The sequence below is a fragment of the Pogoniulus pusillus genome, chromosome 3 (genome assembly GCF_015220805.1).
Source record: "Pogoniulus pusillus isolate bPogPus1 chromosome 3, bPogPus1.pri, whole genome shotgun sequence".
Lineage (NCBI taxonomy): Eukaryota > Metazoa > Chordata > Aves > Piciformes > Lybiidae > Pogoniulus > Pogoniulus pusillus.
The window spans coordinates 2,457,942-2,479,684 of record NC_087266.1 but is presented as its reverse complement, the minus strand read 5'-3'; the positions used below and the strand labels follow the sequence as shown (position 1 = coordinate 2,479,684).

Here is a 21,743-nt window from a genome sequence, read left to right as displayed (position 1 = left end):
CTCTGCAAATCAGAAACAACAGATTCCTGCCTTGATGAGGTTTTATGAGGTTAAATAGCAGTGAAGTGCCAAGGCACCCTCAAGATGTGGGACCTATAAACAGAAAGTTATTATGCAAGCATAGCAATGCAAATTCCTTGCTCCCAGACTGTTTTCCTTTCTTCCCTTGCACAGTTTCTGTGCCATGTAAATATACTCCTTCAGATGAAAATACCAACACCAACCCTTCTGCCCAAAGTATCTTGGTTGACTTGCCACTTGTGCTGGTGACATTCCTTCTTGCTATGTGTACTTGTACAAAGGTGATTGAGCTGGGAACAGATTCTTGGGAGATCATTCTTGATGCTTGGGAGTGTTTTCTTTTCTAATGGTCAAGACTGCTAACAAACCAGCTCCCACTTTTGGTGAAAGGACAGTTTTGCTTTCATGCTGTTTTGTGATGCTTGGGAGTGTTTTCTTCTCTAATGCTCAAGACTGCTAACAGGCCAGTTCCCACTTAGGGTAAGAGGACAGTTTTGCTTTCATGCTGTTTTGTGATGTCATAGTAATGCAAAACCAGCTTAGAATCATAGAGTCAACCAGGTTGGAAAGAGACTGCCAAGCTCGTCCAGTCCAACCTAGCACCCAGCCCTGGCCAATCAACAGGACCATGACTTTGTCATCTGAGTCATGTACTAAGAGGCAAAAGTTTCTCTTACAATCATAGAATCAATCAGGTTGGAAGAGACCTCCAAGCTCATGCAGTCCAACCTAGTGCCTAGCCCTGGCCAATCAACCAGACCACTAAGTGTGTCATCCAGGCTTGGATTCAACACCTTCAGTCACAGCCACTCCACCACCTCCCTGGGCAGCCCATTCCAGTGCCAATCACTCTCTCTGCCAGGAACTTCCTCCTCACATCCAGCCTAGACCTCCCCTGGCACAGCTTCAGACTCTGTCCCCTTCTTCTCTTGCTGCTTGCCTGGCAGCAGAGCCCAACCCCACCTGGCTACAGCCTCCCTTCAGGGAGCTGTAATCAGCAATGAGGTCAGCCCTGAGCCTCCTCTTCTGCAGGCTGCACACCCCCAGCTCCCTCAGCCTCTCCTCACAGGACTGTGCTCCAGGCCCCTCCCCAGCCTTGCTGCCCTGCTCCAAACACCTTCCAGTACGTCTACAGCTTATTTGTGTTAGTGAATGATAGATAAACTAATTGAGAGTGAAGTGGAAAAAACCCCACTGATTTTGCTAAATTGCTTAAATATCCTGGGTTTGGAGAACTACTCAGATTACTTTTCAGTCCTCTTGAAGAGATTTTTCCTGATGCACAGGTTTAAATAAACTACCTCCTTGTCCCTGACAGGGTTTGCCAAGCTCAGATGTGTCTTTGTGAACAAAAGGAGAACTGTAGGCAACAGAAATGCTCTGTTTCTTGACTGGTTTTGTGTGCACTAAGTGGCTGTGATGCCAGTGCTGTTGTACAGTTTCCTGGAGAGATGGCAGTGTAAAATACTGAGGTGTTCCCTTCAAAAAGAAATGTCACTCCCAGCACAGCAAGCATCAGCTCATTTAGCTGGGTAAAGCCTGGAGCTAAAGTGGATACTGATTAAGTATGAAATGTTTGTGTTGAGGAAGGAAGAACTGATACAGGAAGCCACATTCTTTGCTTTTTATTTTCAAGGGGTGAGACTCCACCTGGAGTACTGCATCCAGTTTTAGAGCCCCTATTACAGGAGGGATGTCTACATGCTGGAGCATGTCCAGAGAAGGGCCACAAGGATGCTCAGAGGGTTGGAGCAGCTCTGCTGTGAGCACAGACTCAAAGAGTTGGGGCTGTGCAGGCTGGAGCAAAGGAGGCTCCCAGGGGACCTTCTTGTGGCCTTCCAGTATCTGAAGGGGGCTACAAGAAAGCTGGGGAGGGACTTTTCAGGATAACAGGGAGTGGCAGGATTGGGGGGAATGGAGCAAAGCTGGAGGTGGGGAGATGCAAACTGGAAGTGAGGAGGAAGTTGTTGAGCAGGAGAGTGGTGAGAGGCTGGAGTGGGTTGCCCAGGGAGGTGGTTGAGGCCCCATGGCTGGAGATGTTTGAGGCCAGGCTGGCTGAGGCTGTGTGCAGCCTGCTCTAGGGTAGGGTGTCCCTGGGCATGGCAGGGGGGTTGGCACTGTCTGATCCTTGTGCTCCCTTCCAACCCTGACTGATTCTATGAAGTATGAGTTGTGTAAGCATTTGGTTTTCCGTACTCCTCATGCCTGTGCTTGCTTTTTAAGTACTCTCTCTTGTTCCTTAACTTCACTTGTCTTCCACTAATGCCTTGAAATAGATTCTCATGTGCACTGGATGACTTTGCACAGCCCAGAAACCTGCAGAAAGCTATGCCCTGATATCACACATATCTAAATGATGCTGCTTCTATTCAGATCTTGAGGATGTATCTTTGATCTGAATAGGAGAAGCTGTGCTCAGTCACAGTGTCTCACAGCCCTGGTGCTGAGCTCGGAGGTGTGTGTGGCAAGCTAGATCTTATACTGCCTTAGTTTTCACTTGGTCTTATCCAGGAAGAACTGTCAGAGATGTCTATAAGAGCTTTTGTGTGTAATTGGTGGGTAAAAAACCCCAACAAACTGCTTACATCATAAGCTGTGAATGCAGCAAAACAAAGCAGAGAGAAGCTGCCTGGAATTATTGGTTGGTGGATAAATAACGCTCCTTGTATTTCCGTGCTCACCTCATTGTCACCTCAGCCTTGGGAGCTGCCTGAAACACTCTGCCTGCTTATTCTATCACACAGAGCACCAGTCAGGAGTGGTTCCTGCTGGAAGGAGAGTGGACTGATACAAACCAAGTTTAAGAGGGTGGAAGGACCTAAGGACTTGTTATGGTACAAGCAGAAAGGGCTTTTTAAGTGCATTAATCCTGTTCTTGTCCTAAAGAGTGACCGCTAATAAGGGCAGTGAAGTGAGGGCTTAGAAAGCACCCCTCTAGTTGTGACACTCTCCCAAACAGAAAAAGATGACTTTTCTCATTGCTCACCACAGCCATGCACCTGTTTGGCCTAAACTGGCACCTGCAGCCGATGGAAGGGCAGCTGTATGAAATCACGGAAGACACAGCCAGCAGTTGGCCAGTGCCAACGGACGTCTCCTTATATCCTTCGGGGGGCACAGGGTTAGAGTTACCTGACAGGAAAGGCAAAGGAACCAGTGAAGGTATGGTTGGTGTGTGTCCATGTTGTGAGTCTTCTGTCCTCCTCTGAACTCCAGCCACCCAACCTCATGTTCCATTCTTCTTGATGATGCCATCATCGGGTGCTTTTCTCCCGTCTTTCACGCCTGCCACTGGTAGTCTTCAGTCTTGTTTCCATGTGTTTCTAAGCTTCATACCTTCTGATGTCCACTAATGTAATAAAACTCTGTGCAACCTTCATAATACATCTAAGGCATTCCCAAGGTGGAACCATCTGTACCATATCCCACAGGCTACCTCATGAAAACCCTGCCTTGGGTGGCTGTTTTCATGGGGGAAAAAAGTGTGACTTGGAAATTAAGTGATTCCTGGAGCACTGAATGAAGCTTTCTCTTCAGCAAGCACAACGATGCTTGGGTTTGCCTACTTGTTGCCACCTGGTCTCAAATGCTTTGAGGGCTATTAGCACTCCAGAGCTGGACACCACTTTGCAAAACCAGCCAGATAAAAAGGCTGACCTCCACAAAGTATCATGATGTTGACAGCTTGCACTTCTGACTGAATTTAGAAGCAGCTGATGGGTCAGGAAGTCATTATCCATGAGCTTCACATTGCTGGGTACATGTTAAAGAAGCAGCTGATGGGTCAGAAATTCATTATCCACAAGCTTCACATTGCTGTGTACATGTTAAAGAAGCAGCTGATGGGTCAGAAAATCATCCATGAGCTTCACACTGCTGTGTACATGTTAAAGAAGCAGCTGATGGGTCAGAAAATCATCCATGAGCTTCACACTGCTGTGTACATGTTAAAGAAGCAGCTGATGGGTCAGAAACTCATTATCCATGAGCTTCACATTGCTGTGTACAGGTTAAAGAAGCAGCTGATGGGTCAGAAACTCCTCATCCACGAGCTTCACATTGCTGTGTACAGGTTAAAGAAGCAGCTGATGGGTCAGAAAATCATCCATGAGCTTCACACTGCTGTGTACATGTTAAAGAAGCAGCTGATGGGTCAGAAACTCATTATCCATGAGCTTCACATTGCTGTGTACAGGTTAAAGAAGCAGCTGATGGGTCAGAAACTCATTATCCATGAGCTTCACATTGCTGTGTACATGTTAAAGAAGCAGCTGATGGGTCAGAAAATCATTATCCATGAGCTTCACGTTGCTGTGTACATGTTAAAGAAGCAGCTGATGAGTCAGAAAATCATCCATGAGCTTCACATTGCTGTGTACAGGTTAAAGAAGCAGCTGATGGGTTAGAAACTCATTATCTACGAGCTTCACATTGCTGTGTACATGTTAAAGAAGCAGCTGATGGGTCAGAAAATCATCCATGAGCTTCACATTGCTGTGTACAGGTTAAAGAAGCAGCTGATGGGTTAGAAACTCATTATCCATGAGCTTCACACTGCTGTGTACATGTTAAAGAAGCAGCTGATGGGTCAGAAAATCATCCATGAGCTTCACATTGCTGTGTACATGTTAAAGAAGCAGCTGATGGGTTAGAAACTCATTATCCATGAGCTTCACATTGCTGTGTACATGTTAAAGAAGCAGCTGATGGGTCAGAAACTCATTATCCACGAGCTTCACATTGCTGTGTACATGTTACAGAAGCAGCTGATGGGTCAGAAACTCCTCATCCATGAGCTTCACATTGCTGTGTACATGTTAAAGAAGCAGCTGATGGGTCAGAAACTCCTCATCCATGAGCTTCACATTGCTGTGTACAGGTTAAAGAAGCAGCTGATGGGTCAGAAATTCATTATCCACGAGCTTCACATTGCTGTGTACATGTTACAGAAGCAGCTGATGGGTCAGAAACTCATTATCCATGAGCTTCACATTGCTGTGTACAGGTTAAAGAAGCAGCTGATGGGTCAGAAACTCATTATCCATGAGCTTCACATTGCTGTGTACATGTTAAAGAAGCAGCTGATGGGTCAGAAACTCATTATCCATGAGCTTCACGTTGCTGTGTACATGTTACAGAAGCAGCACTGCCAAAAGTACCTGCCAAGTCTTGCAAAGGAAAGGTGTTTTGTCCTTCCCAAGACTTAGTTGGAGAAATGAGAAATTCAAATGTTCAGAAAGCTCTTTTGTTTGTGTGTGGAGCTTCTTTCCATGAGATTAACAGGATCCAGCAAAACTGAGCTGCTTGGCTATTTTGGGGAGCTCTTTTGGAGGGGGAGGTTTTGTGGGTGAGAGATAAGATGACTGCTACTGTTCTGGCAGCCTGGTGAATTCAGAAGTTCCTTAGTCTTTGGCTGAGAGCCTATGTTTACATTTTTAATTCAACTGAATTGTAGCATTTTTGTCTTGAAGAGCTTATCTGTCCTTATTAGTCCAAATAGAGGCCCTAATTAGGTAGGCTCCTTAAAACAGTGTATTCACTAGAACTGATGGCTGACATCAAGTTGCTACAAGGGAAAAAATCAGCTAAGCAGGTTATTCTCAGCAAACCTTAGTAGACAGTACAGCAAGCTGCAGATATCCCTGCTGTTGTATTCAAAAATACTTTGTGACAGATCCTTTTTTTCTCCCCCCCCCCTCCAACTTGCCATCTGTTCTCTTTTTGAAAAATCCTGGTTTTGATCTGTCAGTTTCCTTTTAAAAGTCAAAAGGAAACTAAATGGATGGATCCAAAGCTGCTGTCCAAATCAAAGACCTCTGCTTGGCTTCTTTTACAGCCATGCTTATAGTGACATCAGCAGTTTTAATTGATGTCAAAGAAGCTCTGCCAAAAGAGGAATCAGGGAAATACCCTCACTAGAAGACCCATCACATTAGGGCTTTGTATGGATCTTAGGGAATCTGTAGGCTTTAGAGGAGAATATCTTGTCCTGACTTAAAAACACATCAGAACAGCATCTTTATTGCAGGAGCATCAGCCTGAAAATGCATCTCTCTCTCTCTCCCCATCAAGTGACTATACAGCTAATTCTGGACTAGCAGCATTGTGTGGCTGCTCTTCTAAATCAGAGTGATTGAGGTGGATTGAAATCCATTTGAAAGTCTTCTTCATCACAAGGAAATAAGGTGGAGTGTGCTAGAAGATCCTTCCAGCTGATCTGAATGTATCATTCCTGCTGTCTTGCCAATTCTCAGCAAGTCATTCCTTCTCAGCTGTGGCTGTACTCCAGCACAGCATTTACCTGTGCTTAAGCCCATTCCTGTTTAGCAAAACACTTAATCACATGCTTATATTTAAGCATGTAATTAACTGTGATTGAAGTCAGAGAAAAGTAAGTGTGTCCTTAAGTGTTTTGATGAGTCAGGGTACCTTGCTGTCAAAAATACAAGCAGATTCAGCAAGGCTTGAAATGAAATAGTTCATTTTGATATCCCAAGTTAAATTAGGAGTAGTTGCTACAGCAACTGCAAAGTTCAAGCTATTGTGTGGAAAGAACAAAGTAATTGACAGCCCAATTAAGAATTCAGACCCAAAGTTAATTTTAAGGAGTCAGACACTGTGATTAAAACCTAATTTCTGATTAGAAGCTGAAATGGCTTTCTTATTGTGCTTTCTTTGTGAAGGACCCAGCCCTACTGTAGGTTAAAAAAGGAATGAAACTGGGATAGATTTCAGGGGCTGAGTTCATCCTGGTGAAGAGAGCCTTTCTTTGGGCTTCTGTACCAGCAAAGATGTCAACTTCTGGCAACATGATGTAATAACTCCTAGGTTATCAGCTTCTCAGAGGTACAACTGCCCACCAAGAGGAGACACAAACTTTGTGGCTGTGTGCACAAACAATGGTATCAGTGGAACTGTCTTTTGCCATGACAGAAGCCTTTTGGCTGGCATGAGCAGGCACTGATGTTTGCACAGGCAGAGCACACATTGTGCTCAACCTCTCCAGGCTCTCTCTTGCGGTAGCAAGAGCTACCATATTAAAGCCTCTCCCACATTCCCTGCTTCACTCCAACGTGCAGCCTTATTAATGGACAAGCAGGGTGCATAGCAAATACTTCAAGTTCTCACCTGAATTTGCAAGGATCTCTAAAACATGTCAGCAGCAATCAGAAAAATCCATCCTTCACTCCATGTGCTCCATGCCACGTCTTGAGCTGGCTTCTCAGAGACTACTGAACCCTTCCATCTTAACGATAATGGAATCAGAAACTTTGCATGAAGACAGGGGAGCTGTTTCCTTTAATCCTGGCAGTGGGAAAAGTCATTTTTAGCAGGCCAAATAAATATTAACAATCCAGTTGATAAAGTAATCCCCTTTGGAATCAAGCTAGCTGATTTTTCAGTGTGCAGTTGTGCTCTCTCGGCACAAAGCGATTCGGAAACAATGTCCATTTACTTAACCTGCTTCTGATTACCTCTAGTTAAATACACACTTTGACTAAAAAAAAAGGATAAAAAGCCTTCAGATTTTCTCCCCCTAGTATTTATTTTCATGCAATGAATAAGGATAAATGAAAAAAGCTTATAAACTCAGCAGAAGCTTTTTGTTCTATGAACATGTATACACCCTGTGCTTTCTAGGCTGTGCTGCTGTGCATAAAACTCCTGGCACAAGATAGCACACGAGTGAAAAGTGCCATCAAGTCCTGCTCCAGCAGCTGCTACCTCTAAGGGGTTAGTCTTATTGGGACCAAAAGTTCTACTAAGAGATTTTACATCAGTTTAAAAGGGGGGAAAAAAAACAGAGAGAGAGAGAGAGAAATTCTCCATCCTACTAAGAAACACCTTCAGCTCTTTCTTTTGTTAGCAGCTAAAGTGTAGAGAATTTCCATATGGATTTTCAGAGTCAGCTTGCAATTTCCATCTGTTTCTTTTGGACAGTTTATGATGGGTACCTGGAGAAGTTTCAGGAGAGATAATTAACATCATGGCAAAGGAAATCTTGTCATTTGAAACAATAAAATGAAAGGTTGTTCTACCAATCACTTTTCCAATGCAGCAAGTCAGTTCTAAGACTGAATTCGTGATGGGTAGGGAAAGATGGTTTTTTTTTGTTTCCCATTTCCCAAATGGAGGTTCTGAAAGGCAAAAAGAAATCCCAAACAAACAAAGCCCAACCCAGCAGTGTCATTTTCCTACCAAAAATTGGAGCTATCTGGAAGTTTTCTGCTCATTTTCTTGACTCACCTGTGAAATACAGAACACTCTGCTGCAAGGGCATGGAGATAACAAATGTGTTTGAAATTCTCAAGTGAAGAATTAGTCTTAGCTGGTGGCATGATGCTCTCCATAATAAAGCCAGTTCTTTACTGCATGCTTTCCAACTAGAAGTGACCTTAAAGGCTGTTTGGTAAGCAGTCACCTTCCTCATCATCTTTATGCAGTGCAGGTGAAGATATGCCCCAGTGCTTATAGCCAAGGCTTCAAAGGTCACACTCTGGCATTTGTTGTTCATTCTGCCCTTTGTTTTCTAGGCTTATCTTTGGGCTCACTTTTTTTTTTGAAGTGGCCATCAGTTTTGAGAACTGTGAGTCTGTGAATTTCTAACCTGAGCTTCTCAGGTGTGTTTTCCAGGGATGCTGAGCTCCCTGCTGATTCCCTTGGACATCGTGAGCTGTACCATTGTCATGTGGATACTCAGGCTCTCCAACCTGGTGGTACCTATAAGAAGCAGATGCCTGCATTTGCTTGTCTTGTGCAAGAAGATGAATAATCATAACACACTATAGAGACTGGATTGGAATGCAGCTAAAACTTGTCATGTTTCTTAGTAGATGTTACTCAAGTGCAGGGTTTGATTCCCTTCATTTTTCTCAGTGCTGTTGTACTCTTTGGGTATTTTTAGACCATTGAACAAATTTCAGATGCTGCTACCACTGTCAAGAACTAATTTAAGAGAGAAACATTTTCCTTTCCCCACTTAGGCATTGTTCATGCTGCTGTTCTCCACGCTGCCATTCCATTCTGTGACATGTCTGCCTCACTCTAACAACACTTCTCTTTGCTAATTTAATGCTGACTTCTCCCTCTTTGAACTTCTCTTCATTTGTGATATGAAGTCAGGCAATAAAACCATTTGTCTTCAGACTGCAATTACACACTCTGTGATGTTAGAACTTAAACAAAAAGACTCTTTTTTCTCCAGGTTGTTCTTCCCATGTTCATGTTTTTAAACCAAACACTTATGGAAGCCAGGAATAACCCTTCAAGTTTTCCTCCTGTAAGCATGTAGATTAGACAGACAAAGTACCCCGAAGACCTCCGAGCACTGAGAGACTATTTCTGAAGATCAGTGTCAGAGATACCAGTCTGATTGGATTACTTCATGGATCTAAGGCTAATCCAAGATTCTTGTTCCTGTGTTTTGGCAGGAAAGCCCAGTAGTTTCTTTCCAGAGGACAGTTTTATAGACTCTGGAGAAATTGATGTTGGAAGACGAGCCACACAGAAGATCCCTCCTGGTGTCTTTTGGAGATCTCAGGTGTTCATCGACCACCCAGTGCATCTGAAATTCAATGTGTCTTTAGGAAAGGCTGCTCTGGTTGGCATCTATGGCAGAAAAGGCCTCCCACCATCACATACACAGGTAATGGAACCTCATTTCAATTCAATACGAGTTATCTTAAATTGTATATTCCTATGGTTTATGGGTTTATTTCAGCTATTCCTCCAGTCCTGCTATAGGAGTGCTTTCCTACTGTGCCTCTCTGTCTTCTGGCCTAATTTCTAAAGCCATTTCAGAGTTAGAGATGACACTTAATCTGCTCTGGTGAGACCCCACCTGGAGTACAGTGTCCAGTTCTGCAGCCCCCATGACAAGGAGAATGTGGGGATGCTGGAGCCTGTCCAGAGCAGGGCCAGGAGGATGCTGAGAGGGCTGCAGCAGCTCTGCTGTGAGCACAGCCTGAAAGAGTTGGGGCTGTGCAGGCTGAAGAAGAGGAGGCTCCCAGGGGACCTTCTTGTGGCCTTCCAGCATCTGAAGTGAGCTACAAAAAAGCTGGGGAGGGACTTTTCAGGATACCAGGGAGTGGCAGGACTGGGGGCAATGAAGCGAAGCTGGAGGTGGGGAGACTGAAACTGGACATGAGGAGGAAGTTGTTGAGCAGGAGAGTGGTGAGAGGCTGGAATGGGTTGCCCAGGGAGGTAGTTGAGGCCTTGTCCCTGGAGGTGTTTAAGGCCAGGCTGGATGGGGCTCTGGCAAGGGTGTCCCTGGCAATGGCAGGGGGGTTGGCACTGGCTGATCCTTGTGCACCCTTCCAACCCTGACTGATTCTATGATTCTATGATAAGAGAGTGGCAAACAAATGTAGCATTCAGGGAAAAGAATCACCTACCAGCTTGGCATCAGGATCATAGAATCATAGACTCAAACAGGTAGGAAGAGACCCAGTTGGATGGTATGAGTACTAGAGCAAAAGGCTGATACAAGACCATGAAGGAATGCCAGAGTAACAGCAGCAGCAGCAATTACAAGGGAGGGGAGTTAAATATAGATCAAGTTTAGAAATAAAGGTAATTGTGGCTAAGGCAAACATACACTTTGCCTCTCTGAAAAAGGCAAGATTATAGAGTGAGAGAAGGCAGCAGAAATGCCAAAAGGCAAGGAACAGGAGGGCAGAAGTAGCCTCAGACAAGGAGCTGAAAGCAAAAATAAAAGTGCCAAAGCACAGAGAAGGTCTGTCTGACAAGTTAGCAAACAGAAACCAAAAGATGAGGAAGAGAAAGCTATTCTTTACCAGGAAGGATGTCCACAAGTCAGTTATTTAGTTCAGTAGCATGAAAGCATTTTCAGCTGACTGAAGAAGAGTCAATGGCAATTAAAGAAACATTTTGCCCAAGGTAATGAAGGGAAGGAGATATTTGTATGAGATGCTGTCTCTGGAGGTGTTCAAGACTGGATGAGGCACTTAGTGCCATGGTCTGGTTGACTGGATAGGGCTGGGTGCTAGGTTGGGCTGGATGAGCTTGGAGGTCTCTTCCAGCCTGGTTGTTTCTATGATTCTAAGATGTAAAAGATGATCCACCCAGAGAAGGAGAATCCAGTGACAATTGTAACATTTGCCTGCACTGAACTGGTGGGCTGTGGGCACAGGCAAAGCAGGCAGTTGCCTAGGACAAAAAGCTGCCAGAAGAGGAAAACAGCTGTTGTGGGCTGCTGGTCACTGACCTTCAGCTGCTTGCTCCTAGCAGGGTGAGATACCATTTACTTTGTCCTGTGCCCCTGGCAGCAGCAGCCACAATCAAACTACTGCAGAAAAGAATCTTCTCTTAAGTGGTTGTTCTGTTTTTGCTGGGACAGGATCCCAGGCAGCCATGGGCTGCAGGCCATTAGCAGCTCTGAGTCTGCCACCTGTGCTGACTTGAATTGGCTACAGGTGCATCCCACACCGTGGTCATCACACTCAGCATAAAGGGGGAAGGTTTGGGGCAGAGAAGGGAGTTCTCTGTTAGAGCCTCTTGCTTGGGCTTCTCTTCAAGACTTGTCTTCTCTTCCTGCTCTGGGTGAGTGCCTTTGTGGTTGTTGTGCCTGCTGCACCTTTGCTGAGTTGAGTATAACTTTGTGTGTTTTGTACTGAGATTTCTATTCATTTGGCTGCTTAGTTAAATCTGTTTTCATTTCAGCCCCTGGGTCTGCTCTGTCACAATTCCACCTTCTCTGCTGGGGGGGAGCCATTGGGTGGTAGAGGAACTGCTATAACTTACATTTCACCTGTATCTGGCACTGGACATTTTGGCATTGGAATGGGCTGCCCAGGGAGGTGGTGGAGTCACTGTCCCTGGAGGTGCTGAAGCAAAGCCTGTCTGAGGCACTTAGTGCCATGGTCTGGTTGACTGGCTAGGGCTGGGTGCTAGTTTGGACTGGATGAGCTTGGAGGTCTCTTCTAGCCTGGTTGATTCTAAGATATAAAAGATCATCCATGCAGAGAAAGAGAATCCAGTGACAATTGTAACATTTGCCTGCACTGAACTGGTGGGCTGTGGGCACAGGCAAAGCAGGCAGTTGTCTAGGACAAAAAGCTGTCAAAGGAGGAAAACAGCTGTTGTGGGCTGCTGGTCACTGACCTTCAGCTGGTTGCTCCTAGCAGGGTGAGATACCATTTACTTTATCCTGTTATCCTGGCAGCAGCAGCCACAATCAAACTACTGCAGAAAAGAATCTTCTCTTAAGTGGTGGTTCTGGTTTTGCTGGGACAGGATCCCAGGCAGCCATGGGCTGCAGGCCATTAGCAGCTCTGAGTCTGCCACCTGTGCTGACTTGAATTGGCTGCAGGTGCATCCCACACCGTGGTCATTACACTCAGCATAAAGGGGGAAGGTTTGGGGCAGAGAAGGGAGTTCTCTGTTAGAGCCTCTTGCTTGGGCTTCTCTTCAAGACTTCTCTTCCTGCTCTGGGTGAGTGCCTTTGTGGATGTTGTGCCTGCTGCACCTTTGCTGAGTTGAGTATAGCTTTCTGTATTTTATACTGAGATTTCTATTAATTTAGGTATTTAGTGAAATCTGTTTTCATTTCAGCCCCTGGGTCTGCTCTGTCATAATTCCACCTTCTCTGCTGGGGGTGAGCCATTGGGTAGTGGAGTAACTGCTATAACTTACATTTCACCTGTATCTGGCACTGGACGTTTTGGCATTGGAATGGGCTGCCCAGGGAGGTGGTGGAGTCACTGTCCCTGGAGGTATTGAAGCCAAGCCTGTCTGAGGCACTTAGTGCCATGGTCTGGTTGATTGGCTAGGGCTGGGTGCTAGGTTGGGCTGGATGAGCTTGGAGGTCTCTTCCAGCCTGGTTGTTTCTATGACTCTAAGATATAAAAGATCATCCACCCAGAGAAGGAGAATCCAGTGACAATTGTAACATTTGCCTGCACTGAACTGGTGGGCTGTGGGCACAGGCAAAGCAGGCAGTTGCCTAGGACAAAAAGCTGCCAGAGGAGGAAAACAACTGTTGTGGGCTGCTGGTCACTGACCTTCAGCTGGTTGGTCCTTGCTCCTAGCAGGGTGAGATACCATTTACTTTGTCCTGTGCCCCTGGCAGCAGCAGCCACAATCAAACCACTGCAGAAAAGAATCTTCTCTTAAGTGGTTGTTCTGTTTTTGCTGGGACAGGATCCCAGGCAGCCATGGGCTGCAGGCCATTAGCAGCTCTGAGTCTGCCACCTGTGCTGACTTGAATTGGCTGCAGGTGCATCCCACACCGTGGTCATCACACTCAGCATAAAGGGGGAAGGTTGGGGCAGAGAAGGGAGTTCTCTGTTAGAGCCTCTTGCTTGGGCTTCTCTTCAAGACTTGTCTCCTCTTCCTGCTCTGGGTGAGTGCCTTTGTGGTTGTTGTGCCTGCTGCACCTTTGCTGAGTTGAGTATAGCTTTGTGTGTTTTGTACTGACATTTCTGTTAATTTGGCTGCTTAGTTAAATCTGTTTTCATTTCAGCCCCTGGGTCTGCTCTGTCATAATTCCACCTTCTCTGCTGGGGGGGAGCCATTGGGTGGTAGAGGAATTGCTATAACTTACATTTCACCTGTATCTGGCACTGGACATTTTGGCATTGGAATGGGCTACCCAGGGAGGTGGTGGAGTCACTGTCCCTGGAGGTGCTGAAGCAAAGCCTGGATCAGGCACTTAGTGCCATGGTCTGGTTGAACTGGCTAGGGCTGGGTGCTAGGTTGGGCTGCATGAGCTTGGAGGTCTCTTCCAGCAGGTTGATTATATGATTCTAAGATGAAAGAGAATCCAGTGGCAATTGTAACATTTGCCTGCACTGAACTGGTGGGCTGTGGGCACAGGCAAAGCAGGCAGTTGCCTAGGACAAAAAGCTGCCAGAGGAGGAAAACAACTGTTGTGGGCTGCTGGTCACTGACCTTCAGCTGCTTGCTCCTAGCAGGGTGAGATACCATTTACTTTGTCCTGTGCCCCTGGCAGCAGCAGCCACAATCAAACTACTGCAGAAAAGAATCTTCTCTTAAGTGGTGGTTCTGGTTTTGCTGGGACAGGATCCCAGGCAGCCATGGGCTGCAGGCCATTAGCAGCTCTGAGTCTGCCACCTGTGCTGACTTGAATTGGCTGCAGGTGCATCCCACACCGTGGTCATCACACTCAGCATAAAGGGGGAGGTTTGGGGCAGAGAAGGGAGTTCTCTGTTAGAGCCTCTTGCTTGGGCTTCTCTTCAAGACTTGTCTTCTCTTCCTGCTCTGGGTGAGTGCCTTTGTGGTTGTTGTGCCTGCTGCACCTTTGCTGGCTTGAGTATAGCTTTGTCTGTTTTGTACTGAGAGCTCTATTAATTTGGCTGCTTAGTTAAATCTGTTTTCATTTCAGCCCCTGGGTCTGCTCTGTCATAATTCCACCTTCTCTGCTGGGGGGGAGCCATTGGGTGGTAGAGGAACTGCTATAACTTACATTTCACCTGTATCTGGCACTGGACATTTTGGCATTGGAATGGGCTGCCCAGGGAGGTGGTGGAGTCACTGTCCCTGGAGGTGCTGAAGCAAAGCCTGGATCAGGCACTTAGTGCCATGGTCTGGTTGAACTGGCTAGGGCTGGGTGCTAGGTTGGGCTGGATGAGCTTGGAGCTCTCTTCCAGCAGGTTGATGATATGATTCTAAGATGAAAGAGAATCCAGTGACAATTGTAACATTTGCCTGCACTGAACTGGTGGGCTGTGGGCACAGGCAAAGCAGGCAGTTGCCTAGGACAAAAAGCTGCCAGAGGAGGAAAACAGCTGTTGTGGGCTGCTGGTCACTGACCTTCAGCTGGTTGGTCCTTGCTCCTAGCAGGGTGAGATACCATTTACTTTGTCCTGTGCCCCTGGCAGCAGCAGCCACAATCAAACTACTGCAGAAAAGAATCTTCTCTTAAGTGGTTATTCTGGTTTTGCTGGGACAGGATCCCAGGCAGCCATGGGCTGCAGGCCATTAGCAGCTCTGAGTCTGCCACCTGTGCTGACTTGAATTGGCTACAGGTGCATCCCACACCGTGGTCATCACACTCAGCATAAAGGGGGAGGTAGGGGCAGAGAAGGGAGTTCTCTGTTAGAGCCTCTTGCTTGGGCTTCTCTTCAAGACTTGTCTTCTCTTCCTGCTCTGGGTGAGTGCCTTTGTGGATGTTGTGCCTGCTGCACCTTTGCTGGCTTGAGTATAACTTTGTGTGTTTTGGACTGATGTTTCTGTTAAGTTGGTGTGATGGTTTGGGGCTTCACACTAGCACGTTTGGCTACTGAGTTAAATCTGTTTTCAGACAGCTTTTTCCAATGTGAATGCTTGCAGGTAATGCTGGAACATCCTGGAATCTTCAGAGAAAATCCTGTTGGTATTTAAAATCATAGAATCAGTCAGGGTTGGAAGGGGCCACAAGGATTATCCTATTCCAACCCCCCTGCCATGGGCAGGGACACCCTACCCTAGAGCAGGATTCTGTCAGTCTATATAATAGTCCTCATGTGAACTGTCTGTCTCCCTCCTAAGCCAGACCAGAGTGAGAAGCTCTTCAGAAAGGATGACATGCACAAACCCACCCTTCTTCTTTATGTTTCAGTTTGACTTTGTTGAGCTCCTGGATGGAAGGCGTCTGCTGACCCAGGAAGCAAGGAGCCTAGAAGGACCTCAGCGGCAGCACAGAGCTTTTGTGCCCTTGTCCAGCCACGAGACAGGCTTCATCCAGTACTTGGATTCAGGAATATGGCATTTGGCCTTCTACAATGATGGCAAGGAATCAGAAGTGGTTTCTTTCCTCACTACTGCTATTGGTAAGGATTTCCTGTGTTATTCCTAAAGGTGCCTTCAGGCCAGGAGTTAGCTCATGAGCTCAGATTGCATGGAAGCTCTGTGTGCTTTTGGAGAGTGAGCTTGTGGAGGATGTAGTTAACCACAGGCTGGATGCTCTTAGGCACTAAATGCCTCATAAATGTGTTGTAGGCCTTTTCAGCACCTATATCCCTAACAAGATTCTAGCCCATGGCCAAAGATGGAATGCCTGGAATTCCCTGCTTTGTTTTGGTCCTCTGATTGCCTTTTCATTTAGGGGTTCTGTTGGTTGGTTGGCTTTGTTTCTTGGTTTTCTCTATCTGCTGTAGAGGTATAGAAATGATTGAAGGGCACACAGCAGTACTGTGCAGCAGTTCTGTGTGACACAGTCCTGCCTCTGAGTGCTGTCAAAATTACTCAAGCTGGAGGTCAGGCAGATTGCTGGGGTTAAAGCTACAATAAAAAAGTTCTACACTTTAGCCACAACGACCTCAAGAAGTGCTACAGGCTGAGGACAGAGTGGCTGAAGAGTAGCCAGGCAGAAAGGGGTTTGAGGGTACTAGTAGGTAGTAGTTGAACATGAGCCAGCAGTGTGGCCAGGAGAGCCAGTGACCTCCTGGGCTGGCTCAGGAGCAGTGTGGCCAGCAGGACAAGGGAGGTTCTTCAGCCCCTGTGCTCAACACTGCTCAGGCCACACCTTGAGTGCTGTGTTCAGTTCTGGGTCCTCAATTCAAGAGAAATTGAGGTGCTGGAAGGTGTTTGGAGAAGGGCAGCAAGGCTGGGGAGGGGCCTGAAGCACAGCCCTGTGAGGAGAGGCTGAGGGAGCTGGAGGTGTGCAGCCTGCAGCAGAGGAGGCTCAGGGCAGAGCTCATTGCTGTCTACAACTACCTGAAGGGAGGCTGTAGCCAGGTGGGGTTGGGCTCTGCTGCCAGGCAAGCAGCAAGAGAAGAAGGGGACAGAGTCTCAAACTGCACAAGGGCAGGTCTAGGCTGGATGTGAGGAGGAAGTTGCTGGCAGAGAGAGTGATTGGCATTGGAATGGGCTGCCCAGGGAGGTGGTGGAGTTGCTGTGCCTCGAGGTGTTGAAGCCAAGCCTGGCTGGGGCACTTAGTGCCATGGTCTGGTTGATTGTCCAGGGCTGGGTGCTAGGTTGGGCTGGATGCTCTTGGAGGTCTCTTCCAAGCTGGCTGATTCTGTGATTCTTCTTACCTAGATTTCAACAGCATGTTTAAGCCAAAATCATCAAAGCAGGTGGTTATTGTGTGTGTGTGTGTGAATGTACTATAATGCTTCAGAACCTTTTCAGTGTGTACAAGAGGTCTGGCAAGACAAGTTGGTGGATTTGAAGTCCATAAATACTACAGCACTGTGGTGTTGCAACTTCTGTTGGTGCCAGAATCGAGAGGATACAGCAACCTGACACAGTGCTTATGAATCAGGGTGTAAAATTGCAATGCCAAACAAATAACTCAAGCTGTGCATGATGGCAGCCTTAGATCTGTCTGTGTGGGGTGAGGAACCTGCAAAGGAGTTGTGTTGACTGTCAGGAGGCAAGGTGACATTTAATTTGATTTCTGTGGCAGGAGCAGGTGGAAAAATCTCCTCTGGTTATTACACTGACATTGGGCTTACAGTCAAAGTGTGCTTAAAATGTACAGCTGTGATGCAGGAAGAAGTAGGAGCTGGTGAGCTGAGAAGAGGGCCAGCAGCCTGGAACAGGCAACTGCTCCTTGTTCACCAAGGACAAGTGCAGAGTCCTGCGTCTGGGGAGGGATAATAAACTGCAGCAGTACAGGCTGGGAGGTGACTGCTGGAGAGCAGCCCTGTGGAGAGGGAGCTGGGGGTTCTGGTGGCTAACAAGTTACCCATGGCACAGCAATGTGCCCTGCTGGCCAAGAAGGCCAATGGCATCCTGGGGTGTGTTAAGCAGAGTGTGTCCAGCAGAGCAAGGGAGGTTCTCCTGCCCCTCTACTCTGCCCTGCTGAGACCTCATCTTGAATACTGCCTTCAGTTTTGGGCTCCTCAGTTGCAGAGGGACAGAGATCTGCTGGAGAGGGTCCAGCAGAGGGCTAGGAGGATGATGATGAGGGGACTGGAGGGCACTGCCTGATGAGGAGAGGCTGAGGGCCCTGGGGCTGCTTAGTCTGGAGAAGAGAAGACTTGGAGGGGACTTGATAAATGTTTATAACTCTGAGGGCTGCCAGGAGGGGGGACAGGCTCTGCTCACTGCTCCCTGGGATAGGACAAGCAGCAATGGGTGTAAGCTGCAGCACAGGAGGTTCCAGCTCAACACAAGGGGGAACTTCTTTCATGTAAGGGTCCCAGAGCCCTGGCACAGGCTGCCCAGAGAGGTTGTAGAGTCTCCTTTCCTGGAGCCTTTCCAGGCCTGTCTGGATGTGTTCCTGTGTGATCTGTGCTAGATTGTGTGGTCCTGCTCTGGCAGGGGGATTGGACTGGATGATCTCCTTGGGTCCCTTCCAACCCCTAACATCCTGTGAGCCTGTGATAATGATAAGCTCAGGAAGCCAAACTGTGTAGTCACTACTTCAAACAAACCTCCCCTGTGAGTGGGGACTGAGTAAAGGACCAGAGCTTTTCTTTCAGCTCTAAAAGAGGTAAATGGAAAAGGTGCTGATATTCCAAGTCTATCTGCTGTGTTCTGACAGGCTGAACTTTTCAGAACCAGTCAAATCATGGCAGGCTCAGTTTGACAATCTCAACTGCAATTACTGTGCAGTGCTTGTCTGGGATGATTTGCTTCCATTATTCCAGAGAAAACTTGGGGGAGGGAAGTCTCTGTGTTGCCAGTTTGAAAACACACAGCTCATTGCCTGAGTTGTGAGGCTGTCCATCAGGCACTTTTGGAATCAAGTCTTGCTGTAAGTGAGCCCACTCAAGAAGGTCTTGAGGGCAAGAGATGGCAGTTTGGCCAGTTTTCAAACAGGCAGTGGAATCATCTCACCAAAGAGTGGTGTCAAAATGTGTGGCTCCTACATGCCACTGCACATACACCTGGGGAGAAGGACAAGGGAGGTTATTCTTCCCCTGTACTCAACACTGCTAAGGCCACACCTTGAGTGATGTGTCCAGCTCTGGGCTCCTCAATTCAAGAGAGATGTTGAGGTGCTGGAAGGTGTCCAGAGAAGGGCAATCACAGAATCATCAGGTTGGAAGACACCTCCAAGATCATCCAGTCCAGCCTAGCACCCAGACCTATCCAGTCAACCAGACCATGGCCCCAAGTGCCTCATCCAGGCTCTACTTGAGCACCTCCAGGGATGGTGACTCCACCACCTCCCTGGGCAGCCCATGCCAATCACTCTCTCTGTGAAGAGAATTAAGCTGGTGAGGGGCCTGGAGCACAGCCCTATGAGGAGAGGCTGGGGGTGTGCAGCCTGCAGCAGAGGAGGCTCAGGGCAGAGCTCATTGCTGTCTACAGCTACCTGCAGGGAGGCTGTAGCCAGGTGGGGTTGGGCTCTGCTGCCAGGCAAGCAGCAACAGAACAAGGGGACACAGTCTCAAACTGCACAAGGGCAGGTCTAGGCTGGATGTTAGGAAGAGATTGTTCATGGAAGGAGTCATTGCCATTGGAATGGGCTGCCCAGGGAGGTGGTGGAATCGCCATCCCTGGAGGGGTTTAAAAGGAGCCTGGATGAGACACTTAGTGCCATAGCTAATCAGAAGGGTTTGGTGATAGATTGGACTCGATGATCCTAGAGGCCTCTTCCAACCTGGTTAATTCTGTGATCTGAGGGCTTGAAAACATCATCTCTAAAGTTGGGAGAGGAAAGTGTCTTCCAGGAGCTCTTACCACTGAGCTTAGGCAAGCTCAGCTCTGCAGGGCCACTGAGAAATCCAAAGCACAAGCAGCTGTCAGTTGGAGGAGAGCTGAACTGTTGACCAGCATGTCACCCAGCAAGCACCAGGAAAGGCATGTGGAAGCCCTGTGACAGGATGCAAGCTTTCAGCTAACTTTGCCTGTAAGAGACAAGGCTTAAGAAAAGGACTTTTGTGCCTCCTGCCCCCTCTGCATCCCATAAAGTGCTGTAAGTCTGTTCCTCCATCAAAGGGAGCTGGTGGTGGTGTTTATAAGGAGCTGCCAACAGTTGCAACACTTTACAATCTACATGGAAAGGCAGCTCCTTTCCTGCAACAGCCTGAAATAGAGCCCACCCCCATGCAGTCCCTAGGACAGCAGCTCACACATGAGCAGGATACCGACAGAGGAGCACCTCAAGGTAGGACTGAGCTTAGGAAGGAGGAAGTACAGGGCACAGAAGCAAGCATGGGACTTGTGTGCCAGCTGTTCTCACTATTCCTCCACTTGGAGTCAAAATGCTTTAGTGTTCAGCTTGTTCTCAGCAAAGGGGAAAGGAAGAGCCTGAGTAACTCAGATTTACTCGCCTTATTTCTGCTGCCTGTGTGTGAAGTCACTTAAACTCCAACTGCCAATTCAGAGGGATACCTGTGTGTGACTCACTCAGTCTCCAGTCCATCCACGTTATTTGTACTTGCTTTGCTGATGTCTGGAAAAGTCTAAATGGGTTTTGTGGACAAGGGAGGTTATTCTTCCCCTGTGCTCTGCACTGGTTAGACCACACCTTGAGTGCTGTGTCCAGTTCTGGGCTCCTCAATTCAGGAGAGATGTTGAGGTGCTGGAAGGTGTCCAGAGAAGGGCAACAAAGCTGGTGAGGGGCCTGGAGCAGAGCCCTATGAGGAGAGGCTGAGGGAGCTGGGGGTGTGCAGCCTGCAGCAGAGGAGGCTCAGGGCAGAGCTCATTGGTGTCTACAACTACCTGAAGGGAGGCTGTAGCCAGGTGGGGGTTGGCTTCTTCTGACAGGCAACCAGCAATAGAGCAAGGGGACACAGTCTCAAGTTGTGCCAGGGTAGGTCTAGGCTGGATGTTGTTAGGAAGTTCCTGGCAGAGAGAGTGATTGGCATTGGAATGGGCTGCCCAGGGAGGTGGTGGAGTTGCTGTCCCTGGAGGTGCTCAAGCAAAGCCTGGCTGGGGCACTTAGTGCCATGGTCTGGTTGACTGGCTAGGGCTGGGTGCTAGGTTGGACTGGATGAGCTTGGAGGTCTCTTCCAACCTGATTCCTGCTATGATTCTATGAAGGAGTCAGGAGAATGTGCAGACTGATGTGGAGCATCATCTGGTCTGGCTTGAACTTTTCTTTTAGCTCCTTAATGCCTGAGTTCATCAAATTTAGAGATCCCCTATGTACAGTTGCATCTTCAGGACCATGAATGAGAAGTGGTTTTGATGTCATAGGTACCCTTGTCTGAACATCTCCTTAGGCTTTGTCCAGCAAAAAGGCTGAAAGTTTAGCAAGTACTTTGCTGAATCAGGACCCTTGAACTGTTAGTGTAATAACTGAGCACTCCCACGGAGTAGCTAGAGTCACAAGTGGTTTTCTCCCCTATTCAGCCACTCTGTAAGCCTACTTTAGGTACTGGAAACCTAATATAAGGTCTTCCCGGAGCCTTCTCCAGGCTGAACACCCCAACTCTCTGAGCCTGTCCTCAAAAAGGAGGTGTTCCAGCCTCTGATCATCTTCATGGCCCTCTTCTGGACCTGGTCCAACAGATCTGTGTCTTTCTTGTGTGGAGAACTCCAGAGATAGACACAGCACTGCAGGTGGGATCTCAACAGAGCAAATCAGGGGGAAATAATCTTCAACATCTTTGTGGGTGCCATGGACTGTGGTACTGAGTGCACCCTCAGTGACTTAGCTGATGATACCACGCTGCATGGTGCAGCAGCCAGGCTGGAGGGCAGGGATCCATCCAGAGGGACCTGGGCAGGCTGTAGAGGTGGGCACAAGCCAAGCTCAGGAGGTTCAACAAGACCAAGTGCAGCATCCTGCATCCAGGTCAAGGCAATTCCAAGAATAAATCCAGGCTGGGCAGTGAGTGGCTGGAGAGCAGCTCTGA

The 21,743-nt window shown here is 47.6% G+C and overlaps 1 protein-coding gene across 8 annotated transcripts in view; it reads left to right on the top strand.

Annotated features, from left to right (window-relative positions):
- TENM4 (teneurin transmembrane protein 4) overlaps positions 1 to 21,743 on the top strand; it is a 704,151-nt gene that overhangs the window by 474,726 nt on the left and 207,682 nt on the right. For all 8 annotated transcript variants that reach the window (XM_064168972.1, XM_064168982.1, XM_064168953.1 and 5 more), the window contains 3 exons: positions 3,013 to 3,183; positions 9,453 to 9,667; positions 15,602 to 15,812. In XM_064168972.1, coding sequence (XP_064025042.1) covers positions 3,013 to 3,183; positions 9,453 to 9,667; positions 15,602 to 15,812 — 597 coding nt within the window. The remainder of the gene's footprint in view (positions 1 to 3,012; positions 3,184 to 9,452; positions 9,668 to 15,601; positions 15,813 to 21,743) is intronic.